At 30.8% G+C, this 17,279-nt stretch overlaps 1 protein-coding gene and 1 non-coding gene across 3 annotated transcripts; one reads left to right on the top strand and one right to left on the bottom strand.

Annotated features, from left to right (window-relative positions):
• The first annotated feature begins 4,193 nt into the window (after positions 1–4,193).
• TRNAM-CAU (transfer RNA methionine (anticodon CAU)) lies at positions 4,194–4,278 on the top strand. The gene is given in 2 exon segments: positions 4,194–4,231; positions 4,243–4,278. It is a non-coding gene; the product is annotated as a tRNA-Met (tRNA).
• Positions 4,279–4,527: 249 nt separating this feature from the next.
• On the bottom strand, positions 4,528–9,518 carry NACMTF2 (putative NAC domain containing protein NACMTF2). Of its 2 annotated transcripts, none has more exons than XM_069294827.1 (6): positions 9,013–9,518; positions 7,921–8,201; positions 6,196–6,498; positions 5,721–6,080; positions 5,129–5,626; positions 4,528–5,022 (listed from the first exon to the last, which is right to left on the bottom strand). In XM_069294827.1, exons 1-6 carry the CDS (start codon positions 9,233–9,235, stop codon positions 4,762–4,764), a joined length of 1,926 nt encoding a protein of 641 aa, XP_069150928.1. In that variant the 5' UTR covers positions 9,236–9,518; the 3' UTR covers positions 4,528–4,761.
• Positions 9,519–17,279: the final 7,761 nt, after the last annotated feature.

Raw genomic sequence — 17,279 nt, 5'->3', positions numbered from 1 at the left:
ATGTCCCTATTGTGACACAACATGGACGCTAAGTTTACGTGGAAATGAGTCAGCACTAATCAGTAGTTTTGTTGCATTAATTACAACTTATAAGATTACTTATTACCCCACTTCACCTAACAGAAAACGTTAAACTTGAATTATTATGACATATTGCCAACCAAAGGAAAATTTTGAGATAATTGAAGTTTTCAAGTTTGATTTGAGATCTAGTTGGATTGATAAAATATTTCTTCAAATAGAGATGTTTTACATGAAATTTCTTACGTGTTTGAAATTTGTGAATTTGTTCGTTAATTATAGTTGGGGTGTTTTTTTTTTTGTGTGTGTGTATGGTTGATGAAAATAGTTTTTTGTTCTTTTTAGGTGTGGAATTGTGGGTCACTAGATCTGGAATTTTGATTAGTATTTTGTTAAGTGGAACAGAAAAGTTGGTAACATGCAGACACCTCATATGCATATTGCATCATTTGTAGCAAAAAGGCAATCAAAACTCAACCACCCATTACCTTTCTTGTTACAATTCAAACTACAGAATATACTTTCAATTATGTTCCTTAATTGAAAAAATGGGATTTAGCTAGATTCGGCTTAGTAATCAATACAACAACATAGCCACTGACTGAATCACATCTTATCATTACCTCATGAAGATAAAGAAATTATTTCGAATGACCGATGAAAATAATACTATAATTAGCGGATTCATGAGTTTGGAAGCAAAAATTTAGTGTCTAGTTTTTGAATCTTCAATTTACTAAACGACTGAACCAACCTCTACTCTTTTATGTTTAAGAGAATATAAATCTATATATACACTAATATTTTTTTCTTGTTTATATCGTATAACTTTTTACCTATGAGATTCAAGTGAACACTAGTATCGACGCATATAATAAATATCGACGCACCTGTTATGACATATAATAAGTTTTCATATTTTGAGACTTGAAATAAAATGAAATATAGTTAATAAATGCATTTTAGATGGATTGTGTGGGTGTAATATGTTTTTCACCTATCCTCGATGCAGTGAAAAAGCAATTGAATTTTCAAATGGAATATATAGGCAAAGAGAGCTATGTTGCTTAAGGCAACTGTTTTGTATAAGTTGTAGTACATTATTATTTTATTTCATATCGTATTGATTAATAATTACTCAACAATATCACTTATTCAATGAATGACCACTGAATTACTGTTTCAACTAAGTCTAAAGGATGCTTGGAAGTTGAAAAAAATCCAGGTTCAATTCCTCTATAATTTTGTGCTCTAATTAACAAGCTTACTTAAGAATTACTAACAAAAAGGGCGATAAATAATTAAATTAAATTCGAAGACAATAGAGCATCTGTATCTTCATTTGTATAATCAATTAAATTCAAATTCCCATGTCTACTAATACTAGATTTATGTAGATTGATGATCATATTTCAAGAGCAAACACATGGACAGAGTTGAGTCTTAAACCAAAACTAAATCGCAAAATTTTCTTTTTTGTTTAATGCATAAAGCAAACACAAAAAGGATCATAATAAGCAATCAACGAAACAACTACTATACTACCCTACCGTCTTAGAACTATAAAAACCAAGGAAAATTCTGATTAAAGGAATAATTATATATAATAGCAAACTAACAACCTAAAATAAATGGAGTAGCTACGGTTTGATTTAATTGTGCTTCATAGTAAATGTTTTTCAAAGTTTGTCAGTCGCCTCTCTCCCAAAATTCTCGCTCGCCACTCTCCCTCTACTCGCCTTTGTCGCTTTAGGAAAAATAACTTAAATACACAACTATAAGTTTTATATTCTCTAATTTTCCCTTCTTTTTTTAAATATTACATAATTCCTTTTTTTTTAATTTTAGTATAAGTTTATAGATACATAACATTCTCTCTCCTATAATACACAATTATCCATTTTAATGCCTATTTTTTCTCCATTAAAACACTCAACCTTTTAAATCAGTTTTTGGATTTTGGATTTTCTCCATTAAAACACTCAACCTTTTAAATCAGTTTTTGGATTTTGAATTATTAATTTTAATTAAAACACCCAATTTTGAAATTTTGAATTTCAAAATTCAAAATATTTGAAATTTCAAAAATTTGGACAATTTCTCTCCCGTTCAGTTCTTACTCCATCACGTTTTCAGTTCTTCTTTCTCCATAATCGTCTTTCTTCTTCTTAACCAGCATATTTTATTGGTTTCTTCTTTTTCTTCTTAATCCATCATCGTCTTTTTCTACTTAATCCATCATCGTTTTAACCCAGCATCTTTTTCTTTTTAATCCATCATCAGGTCTTCTTTTCTTCCCTTTTTTGTTTTTGTTAATTGTTCTATGACATCATAGTAATGGATCCGTTAATTAATAGAAGGATATATGATTCCGACGATGAAAATTGGAAAGAAAATAGAAAAAAGTCTTTGCATGATCGTATGAATCTTCAGAAGGATTCAAACAAAGACTCTGGCGAAACATCAAAATCAATGGTTGTCAAAATACAACAACAAAAAAAAGCAGCAAACATTGTTGTTAGGCCTACATTGTCTCGGGTTAGTATTTTGGTACTTAAAACTGTTGCTGAAATTAGTAAAAATTTTAAGGAATCCAATATGTATCAAAAATCATGAAAATTATTATCATGTATCATGAAGTTCTGAAAATTTGTTACAATGTATCATTCACTAAGTTTAATAACTGCGTCATCAACTGTGCTTGATGATACATATAGAATCAGTGTGTATAGTGTTTAGTCGATGTACTGATACATGTATTAGATATGTACCACATGTTATAATGTTTAGTCAATGCACTGATACATGTAGTATATATGTATCACATGTTTTTCATGTAGTATGAATTTTCTGAAAATTGATATCATGTATCAGTAAGGTATTAGTTGTTTAGTTGATGTACTGATATGTTTTGAAAATTGTTATAATGTATCGATTTTGTAACTTTCATACTGCAATTCGTTCACCCAAATTCCGGAATGTCTCATCAAAATTGAAGTATTCATCTTGAAAAATCCACAGTAACAACAATAAAATTACTATAGTTCAAAATTTAACAGATTGTTCATAAAAAATGTATTCAAACTAAATGATATAATCTTTGATTTTCAAAATTTGAAATTAATATCCAATTATGTGCCGAATTTATGCTGATTAATGATCTGTTACCGTAAAATAAGCTGTTTTAGTAACAACATTAAATTTACCGTTTTTTTCCCATTTTTTTCTCAACAGTTTAAACTTACCATGTATCATTTACCATGTATCAGTAGAGTCTAAAGTATCACGGCACAACAAATTAAAGGGATTTTTTGTAAATACTAAATTTGTCGGGACAGAGTGTAATTATTGAATTACACTATGGGATTCCTTAATTTTTTACCTCGCTTTACACACAGAAGTGTATAAATTGTGTTTCTATTTTGTATAAAGCAAGAGAAAATTGTATATCCACATGCAAAAACATATATCTTCGTGATATACACTTAATTATACAATTTACAAACATTTTGCTTCGATTCAATTGTAGACAAATGCAAATTTTATACAAATATTGTAGCGAAAAAGGCCAACGAATTATACAATTGCAGTGAAATACAATTTTCTCTCGCTTTATACAACAAAAGTGTATAAATGTGTTTCTGATTTTGTATAAAGCGAGAGAAAAAGATATATCTTCTTCTTATAGTCTTATAATTATACAATATACAAACATTTTACTTCAATTCAATTGTATGCAAAGCAAATTTTATATAAATATTGCAGCGAATTATACAATTGCAGTGAAATAGACCAGCGAATTATACAGTTGCAGTGAAATAGGCCATCGATTTATACAATCTAGGCCAGCGATTCATACAATTGTATATGTATAGCGAGGCCAGCGAATTATATAATTTAGGCCAGCGAATAATACAATTGTATATGTATAGCGAATTATACAGTTATATGTTTGCTATAAAGCGTAATTATGCAAAATTTGTTATTACATACAAATATAAATTTTTTATTTGTTATATGTGAAAGTTGCACATAGTTAAACATGTCAAACTTATGATGAACGCAAGAAATAAAGATAAACATAGAAACGCAGGCCTGGAGATTTCCGTTGTGTGAATCTTAATTAAGTGCTGATTTAGTCCTTGTACAAATTACTACAGCAAAATAAACAAGGGGTGGTGGCGCAGTTGGCTAGCGCGTAAGTCTCATAGCTACTGAGTAATCCTGAGGTCGAGAGTTCGAGCCTCTCTCACCCCACACCTTTTTCTAATTGGAATGTGTTTTTTTAATAAACAAAAGGCGTTTGTTATCTGCTCAATTTTTTGCTTTTGTTTCGAGTTGTCCTCTTAACCATTCATTTACATCTGCTGCCTACAGAAAAATTGTTTCTAACGCATCTGTGAAGTTTATTAGATCGTCATAAATCCTTTTGTTTTGGTGTTTGCATGTGAAAAGACGAGGAAAAGGGACTCAACAGGATGAGAGTTAAAATCCCAAAATAAAAAATTTGCCAAGAAAACTACTCAATATTAATATCTTACTCTACAAGAAACATGTACATAACGAGCAAGCTCTTCAAATATACACTAGCAATCTCTAATGTCTCAACTCAAGTTCCTGCTGGCAATAAAAATACAAGGTTAAATTAAACAAAGAGGAACGGTTAGTTCATTCTACCCTGAATACATACCCCATTATATATTGGGAATCTATAAATACAAGTACAGTAGCCGACGCACACTATACACAGAGTCTAAAGCAACTCCAAACACCAATAAAGACCACAAGAAGACTTGCAACCACAAGAACCTTGGACATGTAAACGTGTGATGAACTTGAGAGCTTTGTAGCGGACTTAAAGGACACATCAAGACTTTCTTCAACTGGAGAGTCATCTGCATCTTTCACTTGAGTGCTCAACTCATCAGTTTCCCCAACAAGATCTTTAATTGTTGTAGTATCACTGGTGGTAGAACTATGTTCATCAGAGGCTTTCTCACCCTGCACAATCCCAACATGATACTTCACATTTTAATGTCTGAGAGGGTAATATATTTTCTAATTTAAGAAACAAGCTAAAACCTTTAGGAGAAAAGACAGGCTTTACCTCAGCCACTGCTTCATGAATTTCTGCCCCCTCACTAGAATCAGAGCGCATGCGACACTCAACTGGTCCGACTTGCATTTTCATATGTAAACGTATTCTTCTGTGAGCAGTACCCTGTTGTCTAGACTGTGTGTTGTCAGGTTGGTTGAACTGCGTGTCATCAAGTTGATTATGCATTTGCCTGGTCCTGAGTTTTATTCCAGTTCCTGAGCCAGATTCAGTGCTTGCTACATTATTGCGAACACCGGATTGTTCTACTTTTAGGAAGTTCGGGACCTGACTTCCACCAATACTAGCAGGATAACCATAATGTCCAGGGTAGGTATTCTGAAAGAAACCTAGATTTCCTACAGCGTAATCATTGCCAACATAAGATAAACCTAGTGGACTGCGCGCCTTTAGCGCTGTAGCTTCAAGGGAATTAACCTCTCTCTTAACTGCAGCCTCTCGATCAAAATTGTCCCACAGCACCTCAGGATCAAAGAAGTCTGGCTCAACCTGGAATAAAAAGAAAAGCAGCACAGATCATGTACTTACAGAACTTTCTAACCAAGCGACACGGATGAATGATGCAATACATGGTTCCACTCACCAGCCCTTGGGTAACTTCTGCTTCTGACTCACTACATGATCCAGAGTCCTTAATCATCGGGCCAGTTATGCTGCAATTTTTTGTGTCAATATGATGTGATGCCAATTCTTGTCCAGAATCTTCACATGAAAACTCATCTGAGTTGACGAGTACTGAGTTCAAAAAGTCATTAATATCAAGAGCATTTGTTCCATATGGAAACTGGACATCTTTTTGATAGCCAAACATGTCATTATTCAAGGGGGCCTGCAAATAAGAAGATCCAAGTTCCGCCTGCATCTGTGAGTGCAATGGGGAGAAGATCTTCCAATCTGGCTGCGATGACGGGTCATAAAAATTTCCCAACTCCTTCTCTAGATCCTGAACCGGCTTAACATGAAGAAGAAAAAGAAACAATCGCTTCAAAAATAATTAATCCATGATAAAAAGCTTTCCACTCAATCAAAAAGTAGAATCCTGATGTAGGTTAACTTACCGGTATGGATGTTATGTCCAACATTTGATCTTCAGTATCATCAGCAATACAGCTATTGCTGTGACTCTCAATGGGTAATTGTTTGCCATACATTTCGCCTTTGGAAAACTTTGCTGCATAGCTTTTATCACAATCATTTAAAGGTGGTATGACCGTTAATGGAGTGGCTGCCTCTGATAATTCATCTTCAGCAGGTGACTTGTCAACTGAGGCATTCTGTTCCGCATCTAAATTGGAATTGTCAACATGCTCATCCTGCTTCAAATCATTCTTCCTAAAAAGACGACAAAGCACAAAGGCACCCTGAAACAGGCAAATAACATTTCCAAGTATGAACTAATTTTCATTGCTTCACCACCAATAACAATAAAAATGTAAGTGTGGTATTGAGTCAATTTTAGAAGTATGGCACAGTTACAAAGTTTTTCAATTTATTTTTGAAAGTAGATGCTTTGGATCTGAATGCATTAACTGGGACATCTAAAAAAAACACTACAGAATTGGCACAAAGGCACCCTGAAACAGGCAAATAACATTTCCAAGTATGAACTAATTTTCATTGCTTCACCACTAATAACAATAAAAATGTAAGTGTGGTATTGAGTCAATTTTAGAAGTATGGCACAGATACAAAGTTTTTCAATTTATTTTTGAAAGTAGATGCTTTGGATCTGAATGCATTAACTGGGACATCTAAAAAAAACACTACAGAATTGGCATTAATTGTGAGAGCGCTTGCAGCATATTTCAATAATATGCTGCTCCTAAGGGTAAGGCACTTCAAAAGTCTAGACTAATTAGGGAAGAACTAAAAAATAAATAAAATCTTACAAGAGGAGTTTATCTCTAAAATGACCCTTCGGGGTGGCCCAGTACTTTGAGCTTGGCACTTCCATGTTGGAGGTCTCAAGTTCGAAACTCCTTGCCAGCGAAAGCAAGGGTTTCCCTTCTAGGTCGAGCTCGTCGCAACAGGCTTGCCTAGTGCGGGTTACCTCTCCTATGTGGTTTGCGAGCTATTGCATAGGAGCGGGGTTTTACCCTGTGCGCACCCAAAGGGTAGCGGCTGGGTTTCCCTTGTCGTCAAGAAGAAAAAGAAAAAAAAAGAGTTTATCTCTAAAATGTCCTTAAAGAACAAAGCTAGAAAAATCCAACATGTAGTTACGCTACTATTGCTACAGATACAGCATGAAAAAATCCTCATGTGGATGTAGCTAAGGATCATCAATTTTGCGACGAGTAATAACAATTCATGTTTGCTTAACATATAATCCACCAAAACAATCAAGCACAAAAAAGAGTTTTTATAATAAATATTTTTCTTTCTGTAGCAATATATAATATCATGAATTGTGTTCCCCTCATTCCCCACTAGTGCAATAGAATCCTTACATGCCCAGTCCATGGGGCTGATACAAACGGATTAAATGAATTTCTATAGCTGTAAAATTAGCAAGTACACACATCCATTTTGTGACTCCAGAAAAACAGAAAAAAAACAAATTAAATAGAACTAACCAACCACATATGTTCAAGTAACCCACAACATGACTATGCAGCGTATTGCATAAGGCATGATCTACGTGATCTAAGCAACATCTTATGTATATAATTACATCGTAGAATATGATCAAAGCAACTAATTATTGCAACATGATGCAACCGATCTTTCACACGGAAAATAGAAATACAAATCCAAGGCACAAGATGGATAAAGGATGTGCTTACCTGACCAGGATGTGATCCATCCAATGACTTTTCAGTTGCACGATATTCATGAATCACCCAATGAGTCCTCTTGCCTTCAGGAGCTCGACCAATGTAGTATACCAAGGTCTTCTTCATCCCAATTTTTGAGCCCTTCTTAGTAACAATGTTTCTATCTTTACCAGTGGCTTTCCAGTAGCCTCGTTCTGTTGCTCGGTTCAGTCGCTGCCCATTTTGATACTTACGATCCTTTGGGCAGAAGAAGAACCACTCGTTGTCGTGCGACTCTACCACAGACAAATCTGCAACCATTCAAACCAATTCACTCTATTATTTACTTTCTAAATCTAAACTACTGCATTCCAAAAACATAGGGTGTTTTGGGATCTAGCCTATGATAAAAAACAAAAAGACAATCAAAAGCGTTTTGTGTGTTAAGGTTTTCGGGTGATTTAAGGGGAAGAGATCCTACACACTGCAAAATGAAAAATTAATATAGCAAAGAACTGTCAGAGCATATATGTTACTCTCTTGTCTTTCTTCCTTCCTTCATTCTACTATAACAAATGACAAATTTTGAGCTCAAGTAAAATACGATATCGAAAGCAAATCAGTACACTCCTTCCCCTACTGTAGAGACTAGAGATCAATTCTCAATAGAATAGTTCCCCTCGCCCACTTCCATCAGTTATTCAATCAAATTCACTTTCTTTTCTTCCATTTTCTGCCCGAAAAATATAGTCTATAACATACTTAAGAATGGACTATTCGTCAAACTCCTTAAAACCTTATCCTTACAAAAACAAACACAAGTGATCTCTATAATGAACCGACCACTGTATGAGTATCAATCATGAATCTAACACAATTACTTATGTGATTTTCACCAACGAATGTCCTACATAGTGCTGTGAAAATCAACTCATGAAGCAAAATTGTATCCTATGCACAAAGCCAAAGCATTAGACTTTAGAAATGAAATCAACAACTATTCCAGAAATAAAATGTCCGTATAATGTAAAAAAAGGGAAAGTTAGGGTTTAAAAAAGCTCCAAAAATTGGGGGATTTTCATAAAAATTGATGAACTAAAAAATTAAAGCAAGGAAACTAACCAGGTAAGTCCCAAGGCTCGAGTTTACAGATATCAACTTCTCGAATAACGCTGACCTGACTATCAGCACCGTTGATCTTCAACCTCAGATAATGATTCACCAACTCCTCATCTGTCGGCCGGAAACGGTATCCCACCGGCAGAGTATTCAACGGCGGTATACCCATCTGTTTATCCACCGGAAGTACGGCGATCGGATTTTCTCCAGGAAGTACGGCCATCATTTACAGTAGACAAAAAAAGATGCAAAGTTTCGAGATGTGATGAAAAAAAAAAGTGAAAAAAGCAAAAAAGCCGATGAACTGACGATTTATATAATAAAAAAAAGTAAAAGTATTGAAAGGAGATCTGAAAAATTCTTAGGAATTAGAGAAGATATTCTGAAGTGAAGTTTTTCGTAAGAGGCAAAAACTCCATTAGAAAGTGAGCTGAGTGAGTTTCGTTAAAATTTCTTAAATGGTCTATATGGTGAAAATGCTGACGTGGAAGAGAGAAAACAACCGCGTTTTTACGTTCTCTGTGTATATACCGCGTAAAATTGTTAGGGCGTAGTTTTGATTATAATTACATGAACGCCATTGAGTTCGGTAAATTCCGTTTATGCCCACCTAGATGCGAACTAATAGATGAAGGGATGGAAAGGGTAAATAAGGAAACTGAGGAAACGTAGCTACTAAGAATAAGCCACGGAAGTCGTACAACGAATGAGAAAACGACGCGTGGAGAGGTTATCTTAGAAATATTAATGACGTAAACCATTTTTTAATTAAACTTAATTAAAACATTAATAACAGATAATACCACCGAGAGTGTGATAAGTTAAAATGGAAAAAAAGCTTCGCGAACGAAATTTTATTTTACTATTACCGCCTCGATTTTAAATTAAGAGTCATTTTAGTTTATATATTAATTGTCCTAAGAAATTAAAGCGACAACTGATTTAAAATATGTATGAAATTTTTTAGAGAAAATTATAAAAGTTTAACATTTAGAAGAAATACTTTTAACATCTACGAATCAACATAATTCATGGATAACTATAAAAAAAGAAATTGATCTTACAAATAAAAAGTATCCATTTAAAGAAGAAGAAAATTCAAATAAAATAAATATAAAAAGTAAAGGGGTACAGAAACAATGTTCAACAATTCAAGTTCCATTTGGTTATGTTTAGGGTAGTTGGGAATTTTGACCAGCATAGATTATGTAATAATAATATGATGATGATGTATTATATATGTAACTTTTGATCATGTAAATTATAGATCTATTATTACGTTGGTGATATTTATATCTTCATAAATTCAATTATTATCATGTATTAGTTTTTTTTTAAATCTTCTACATGTGATAACAGTATAGATAAAAATATGAAAAGTAATTGTGAAACATTTGCTTTTTAAAAAAATAAATATTTTTTGTTACTAATGTCAATATTTAATCCGTAATTAAGTCTATTAGAGATTGAGGTAATTTTGATTGAAGACATGAATATATATATATTCCAAAAGGCAACAAAAAATTATACAGGGCAAATGTTTTAAAGAGGATTTGTTGGGTATCATTGACATCGAGCTTATGGTAAGGTTCATGAGGGAGTTGAAGGGGCCAGAATATGAGTCACTATCGAACATAAGTATTTAATTCTAACAAATTATATTCTTTTTTCTCTCATATTCTTGTTAATTTTCCTTTTCCGATATATTGTTACTTTCATTTTATTTAACAATTTAAAAGTTATTTTGTTAAACCTGGAATAAGAATAATAATTGTGAAATTAATATGAAATTATTTTATTTCACATTTAGTTGAATTTTATATTTAGATATAAGTTATTGTGTGATTATTTATAGCATAACTAAGGTTTTAGTTATATTGTATTTTTTATGTGAGATGATAATTTTTGAATATTAATTTCGGATGAAATATAAAAGAGCTTTTTAAAGTTATATTTAGTACGAAATCTAACAGATATTTCATATAAATATAACCACAATAATAAAGCTCGACCAAAAGAAGTTAAATAAAATCCCGTTCACAACAGGAACGTGTTTGTTTGTTTTCTTGAGTGCTACTCTTTTTTTCTTTTTTTTTTGTATTAAAGTAATTGTCTTCTTAAAGGCATAATATATAACACACTCAAATTAATGTCAGTTGACAAGTCAGCATTATAACTTTAAATAATTAACTCTTTTTTGTGTCATTTAAGTATTAAATTTATAAATTAATTATTTAAACACTTTTTAAATTTATGAATATCATTAAAATTTGATGTCCACGATTGAGATGAGAATAAGCATTTAATTGTTAGTGAAGATTAAGTTAAATTGTTTAAATATATACTATTAAAACTAATTTGATTATTTATTGATCAAACTTTCAATTTTTAATAGTGTAGTATGTCTTTTTAAAAGTGGAAAATATTTTGTAGTATATTTGTTTTCTAGACAACCACTCCTTTCTTTTGTTTAATTTATTTGTGATAAATAAACATCTTTCATTTGCCTCATTCTAATCAATGTGTGCGAAAAGATTTATTAGCCCACCTTTTTTAACAAAAAATAATGTCAAAACTAGTTTACTTACGCTAGTGGCAACTAGTGTTTCGAAAAAAAAGAAAAATAATATTGCACCTTACTTTCTATAATTGCGTCATTTTTATTTTATTTTTGAACCCTCAAATTCGTATTATCCTTTCGGGTGCACAAGTCTAATATAATGATTTTGTTTGAGAAAACACAGGTAGAAGGATCGATCTCTTAACCTTCATGATGAAATATTATGAGGTCGGTTGATACGAGGGATAAAGGTAAATAGTGGTAGAATAAAAATATAGCTGTGATGGAATAAAAAATTTCATTTTATTTTGGTTTTCATGTTTGAGATAATTTATTACAGTGATAGAATAAATTATCTCATATCCATGACCGGATAAATTTTCCCAAAATAACTAACCATGCGATAACTAATCCTGATATAACTTATTCCTAATAATCTTTGAGGGTTGTATCATGTGTTTTTAGATGAGTATTTGGGACCAATTCTAAAATATTTTAATTAAAATAAAGGTGAGACACACTCGTCTTCTTTCATCTTATAAAAATAATAATTTCTCCTCTATCTATTACCTCCTTAAACCCTAATATTTATTTACAACTTCCCATTCTCAAAGAGGAGGGTTGTAATATACTTATATTGAATAGAAACTTGGCAAATTTTGTTTGTCTATACACTTTTTTATTATTTGGCAAAAATTTTTGATAAATTTTCCAAATTCTCAAATACTAGAAAAAACTAGTATTTGGGCCAAATTTCATTATTTGGAAAGTTTTAGAAATTCAATTTTTACCCTTAACTTTTTATTTTACAAAAATAATATATTTATTGACACCAACCAATTCAATTAGCTCCCTTCTACATGCATTCTTTTGATTTCATATATTCCTTTATTACAGTTAGTCTTAATGAACTAGCTACTAAATAAAACATGAATTGCATTTATTTTATTTTGGTAGATAAATATTACGTTGTTGATGCTGGTCTACGGAACACAAGAGGATTTCTAGCTCCATTCATTGGAATGCGCTATCATTTGCAGGACTACCGAGGAAGTGAAAGAGAGCCTAAGAATGGAAAAGAGCTATTTAACTATAAACATACTTCTCTACGCAATGTAATTGAAAGAACTTTTGGTGCATGGAAAAGTAGATTAAGAATACTAAGACAAGGCATGAACAACTATGAATGTGACATGCAAGTGAAAATAGTAATTGCTTGCGCTGTATTGCATAATTTTTTACGTGAACACCAAAGTAGTGATGGAATATTCAATGAAAATGAAAATGATGATATGGTGGTTGATGAAAGTGACGAACTACTGGCTCAGGGTAACAATATCGCTTCATCTTCTCGATCGTCTGATTCGAAAATGTAAGCTCATCGAGAAGAGATTGTTCATAAAATGTGGGAAGATTATATTAAAGAATAGGTTGAATTCTTTCAGACGAGAAATCATATGTTCTTCAGTGATTCCAATATTTATTTCCTTTTGTTTTCTTCTCTTTTTTTTTCCCCGAATTTATATTAGTTGTATTTTCATTATCATGATTTGTACCAAGACCTTTTCACTATACGAATATTTACTGTAATGATTCTTGTTGATTTGTTGCGGAAGTCATAAATTTTGTTACGTGAGATTTCTATTGTGCTATGTAATACAAATTTATGGTTAGTTTGATAATTTTAAAAACTTATGGGTATAAATCATATTTCTTAAAAAAATGAAATATGTTTGTCAAATTCTATGGCCAAACACATGATAAAATTTCACCCAAATAATATTTGCCAAAAATATTTGAATATCTATGACCAAACGCTAGCTTAAAATTTGAGATAAATCGATTTGTTCTTCACTACATTCACTAGAATCTAGTGGTGGAGCCTCTTCCTAATCTCTTTTCAATAATAAAAAATTTTGACATATAAATTCAAAATTCACGTTCTCATATTTTAAAATTTTTATAATGAAAATTCTTAATTCATCACCACGCAATCATCAATCATTAAGCCACTTAACACAAACTTTTCTTCTACTTTTTACTCTTTTTTCTCCTTTGGGCCTTGCGTATTGGATAAGGCCGGTTCTTTTCTTATTTGTCTTTTTGCTCCTCCTCTATCTGTTTCCTAGTTTTTTTTTTTTAACTATTTATTGGTTCGTCATTCATTATTTTTTGTATTTTGTGACAGTATTTTTTTTTTAAGATTATTTTGTTTTTAACAATGAACCTTAAAAAAAAACTAGTTTTAAAGAAATCAAAAAGATATTTTCTTTTTACCCTCAAAATTACTCTTAAAAAATATTGAACAAACTTTAAAGAAGTCTTTGCAATTCAATGAATAAATTTGAGGAGATATAGATATTGATATAGTCAATATGCCCTCTGGTCTTATGTAGCATTGGCATAAGTTATTTTGTTACTCCCTGAGTATTATTTAAAGCATAATTGTGGTATTAGTTATATATTTTATATCAGATAAAATTTTTAGAACTATTAATTTCGGATTCAATATAAATGATACATTTGTTCTTCCAAAATCTTTTAAGAAACTAAAGATTAAAATTAATATTAAAAGTTTTTCAAAATTTTATTTATTATACAATCCAACCGTCATTTAATATTATAAATCACAATAAATATAACTTTAACGAAACAACCTAAATAAATTGTGTTCACACATGGATTCATGGAACGTTTCTGCTTATTTTCTTGAGTAATGCTCTTGTTTTTCATTTTCTTAATTCTATTTTCTTTTAATTATTTTCTTCAAAGATATAATTATCTCCCAAATATCTCGCTCGGCACTCTCCTCCAATCTCTCGCTCGCTTTCTCACTTTTTATACAAACACAAATGTATAAAAATTGTTTGTAATTGTATAAAACAGAGAAAATTGTATAAATACATATATTTTTGTTCCCCTCTCTTCCCTCTTCCAGATCTCGCTCGCCACTCTCCCGAATCTCGCTCGCGACCCTCGCCTTTCTTACTTATACAAACAGAAGCGAAATATACTAATTGTGTTTTTGTTTGTATAAATCGTGAGAAAATTATATATACAACTGCAAGTACAAATATTTTCTTCCTACACACTTATAATTACAATAAAAATACTCCCCTACTCAGTTTCTTTTGCCTTTCTCTCTACTCATTTTATACAATTTTCAAATTGAATCTAATTTCTCTCTTTCTCGTTTTATACAATTCGATTCAATTGTATATTCCTTGTCAAGTCTCTTTTATTTTTCTCTCTTTCTCATTTTATACAAATTCAAATTGTATAAAATTGTTCTATACACTTATAATAATACAATTTGTTTTATACACTTCGTTTTTATATAGTTCTCTGCCCATGTGTCTTTCTCTTTCTTGCTTTATACACTTCGTTTTATACAATTTGCTTGAACTCTATATGTATGTCGAATTATACAGTTTCTATGTTTGCTATGGAGCGGAATTATGCAAATTTTACTATAACATACAAATATAAATTTTTTATTTGCTATATGTGAAAATTTCCCTTAAAAGTAATTATAGTGTCACCCAAAAGGTTACAATTATAAATATATTGGTGATAAATAGATGGCAATCAAAAACATACTAAAAGTATATTATTGATATGGTTTGACCAAACAGCCTACATATAATAAAACTAGTATTAAAGAAACTTAAACATATTAGGAGAAAATTTCTCATAAATAAAATTACTTAACTTCTATATTGCGAATGTTATCGTATTTTAATAGAAAAATTGGATCTTCCATTTATATGAAAATCTTTTTGATAGGACTATCTTCTCTAAACAAGCTTTAATACTACAGTAATCAAGATTAATTAAATTACACCAAATATAAATATTGAATACAAATTTTTATTTTTATTTTTCTAAAAAAGGCGAGATATGGAAAAGTGAAAAAGAAAAAGAGAGTTGGGTGGGGGAGGAATCTTTCATTCAAAGTAGGGAAAAGAACAAATATATTTTGAATTATTAAAAATGATATGTTAATATCCTCGGTAATATTTTTGTTCTATTATTGTGCTTGTTGTTTAATAATTAGTTTTCATTTTCCTCTTTTATTAACGAAAAACTTATTTTATACATGTGACATAATTTTACGGTTCAATTCAGATTGACTAAATATTTAAGTTTTTTGTTAATGGGAGGAGTATATATGCATTAGTTATTGAACGGTGAGACTAATGAATAAAAAATATATCAAAAAATATTAACATATCATTTTCAAAAGTTCGAAAATGTGTGTGTGTATATATATATATATATATCGAGTCCGAAGCCTAAAGGGTACAAAATATTAACAAAAATTCCAAAATGGTATATAAAATTTTATATTAACCAAAACGATAAAATCGCTACGCCAACAGCGGCTTACCCCCACCGGGAAAAGCAAAATCGCTGCCTCTGCAGCGATTTTGCAAAATCTGATTTTTTTTTTTAAAAAAAATGAAGCGATTTCCAAAAGAAAAAAATTTAAAAAAATAATAATTAAGGAAACCGTTGCAGTGGCAGCGATTTAATATTTAAAAAAGAATTTTTTTAAAAAATAAAGAAATCGCTGCAGCGATTTCATAATTTTTTTTTTAAAAAGTAAGGAAAACACTGCCCCAGGGATTTCAAAAAACGAAATTTTTTTAAAAAAAGAATAAAGAAATCGCTGCTTGGAGCAGCGATTTCATAAAAAAAAATATTAAATTTTGAAATCGTTGCCCCTGCAGAGATTTCCTTAATTATTCTTTTTGAAATCGATGCCCCGCAGCGATTTCCTTATTTTTAATTTTTTTTTCTATATATCGCTACCTAGGCAGCGATTTCATTTTTTTTAAAAAAAATCACATTTTGCAAAATCGCTGCAGAGGCTGCGATTTTGCTTTTTCTGGTGGGGTAAGTCGTTGTTGGTGGAGCGATTTTACCGTTTTGATTAATATAAAAATTTATATACCATTTTAAAACTTTTGTTAATATTTTATACCGTTTATACTTCGAATTCTATATATATCTTTTCTTCCTTCCAAATATTAAGTACTAGCAACAAAGGAGCCAGCAAAGTACCACCACACCACTTTTACAAAAATAATTACTAGTATTATTTTAATAGGTTCCTTTTAATATTTCATTTTTACGTGTCTAATTCATAAAATCAAGAAAATAATTTTTCTGTTGTATACCCTTTTAACTTTTACTGTTGGCAATATTTCATTTTTACGAAATTTACTAATTAATTTTTTAATTTGGGATATATTTTAGTAAATTAATTTTAGTATTGGCAATTACATTATTATGAAGTAATTTTTAAATATTCAAAATTGAGATTAGAATGAAGTAATAAAACTTTATTAAATGAACTAGTGAAATTAAAACTCTTTTTTCCCCCTAAAAAGTATATAGGTCATTGTAAAATAGACCAGGCAGACTATTCATTTTCCCATAAATGACATGCCTTGAAATAATTAAGGATTATATAATACATTATTATTTTAGTACTAATTTATAAGGGTATTCCAAATTAAATATGAGCGGTTAGCATGAATACGGCGTAATAGCTAGCACGATTTATCTTGGTCGGCAAATTAATTTAATATTTCGTCACTCGTATTTTATGTGATATTATTTAAAGAAATCTAATACATAAATATATTTTTTATCTTGATTTCACCTCATATTATGCTCTTCAATTTTCAATACACAAATAAAT

Source organism: Solanum lycopersicum, chromosome 3, assembly GCF_036512215.1.
Source record: "Solanum lycopersicum chromosome 3, SLM_r2.1".
Taxonomy (NCBI): domain Eukaryota; kingdom Viridiplantae; phylum Streptophyta; class Magnoliopsida; order Solanales; family Solanaceae; genus Solanum; species Solanum lycopersicum.
This window is presented reverse-complemented; position numbering and strand designations above follow the sequence as displayed.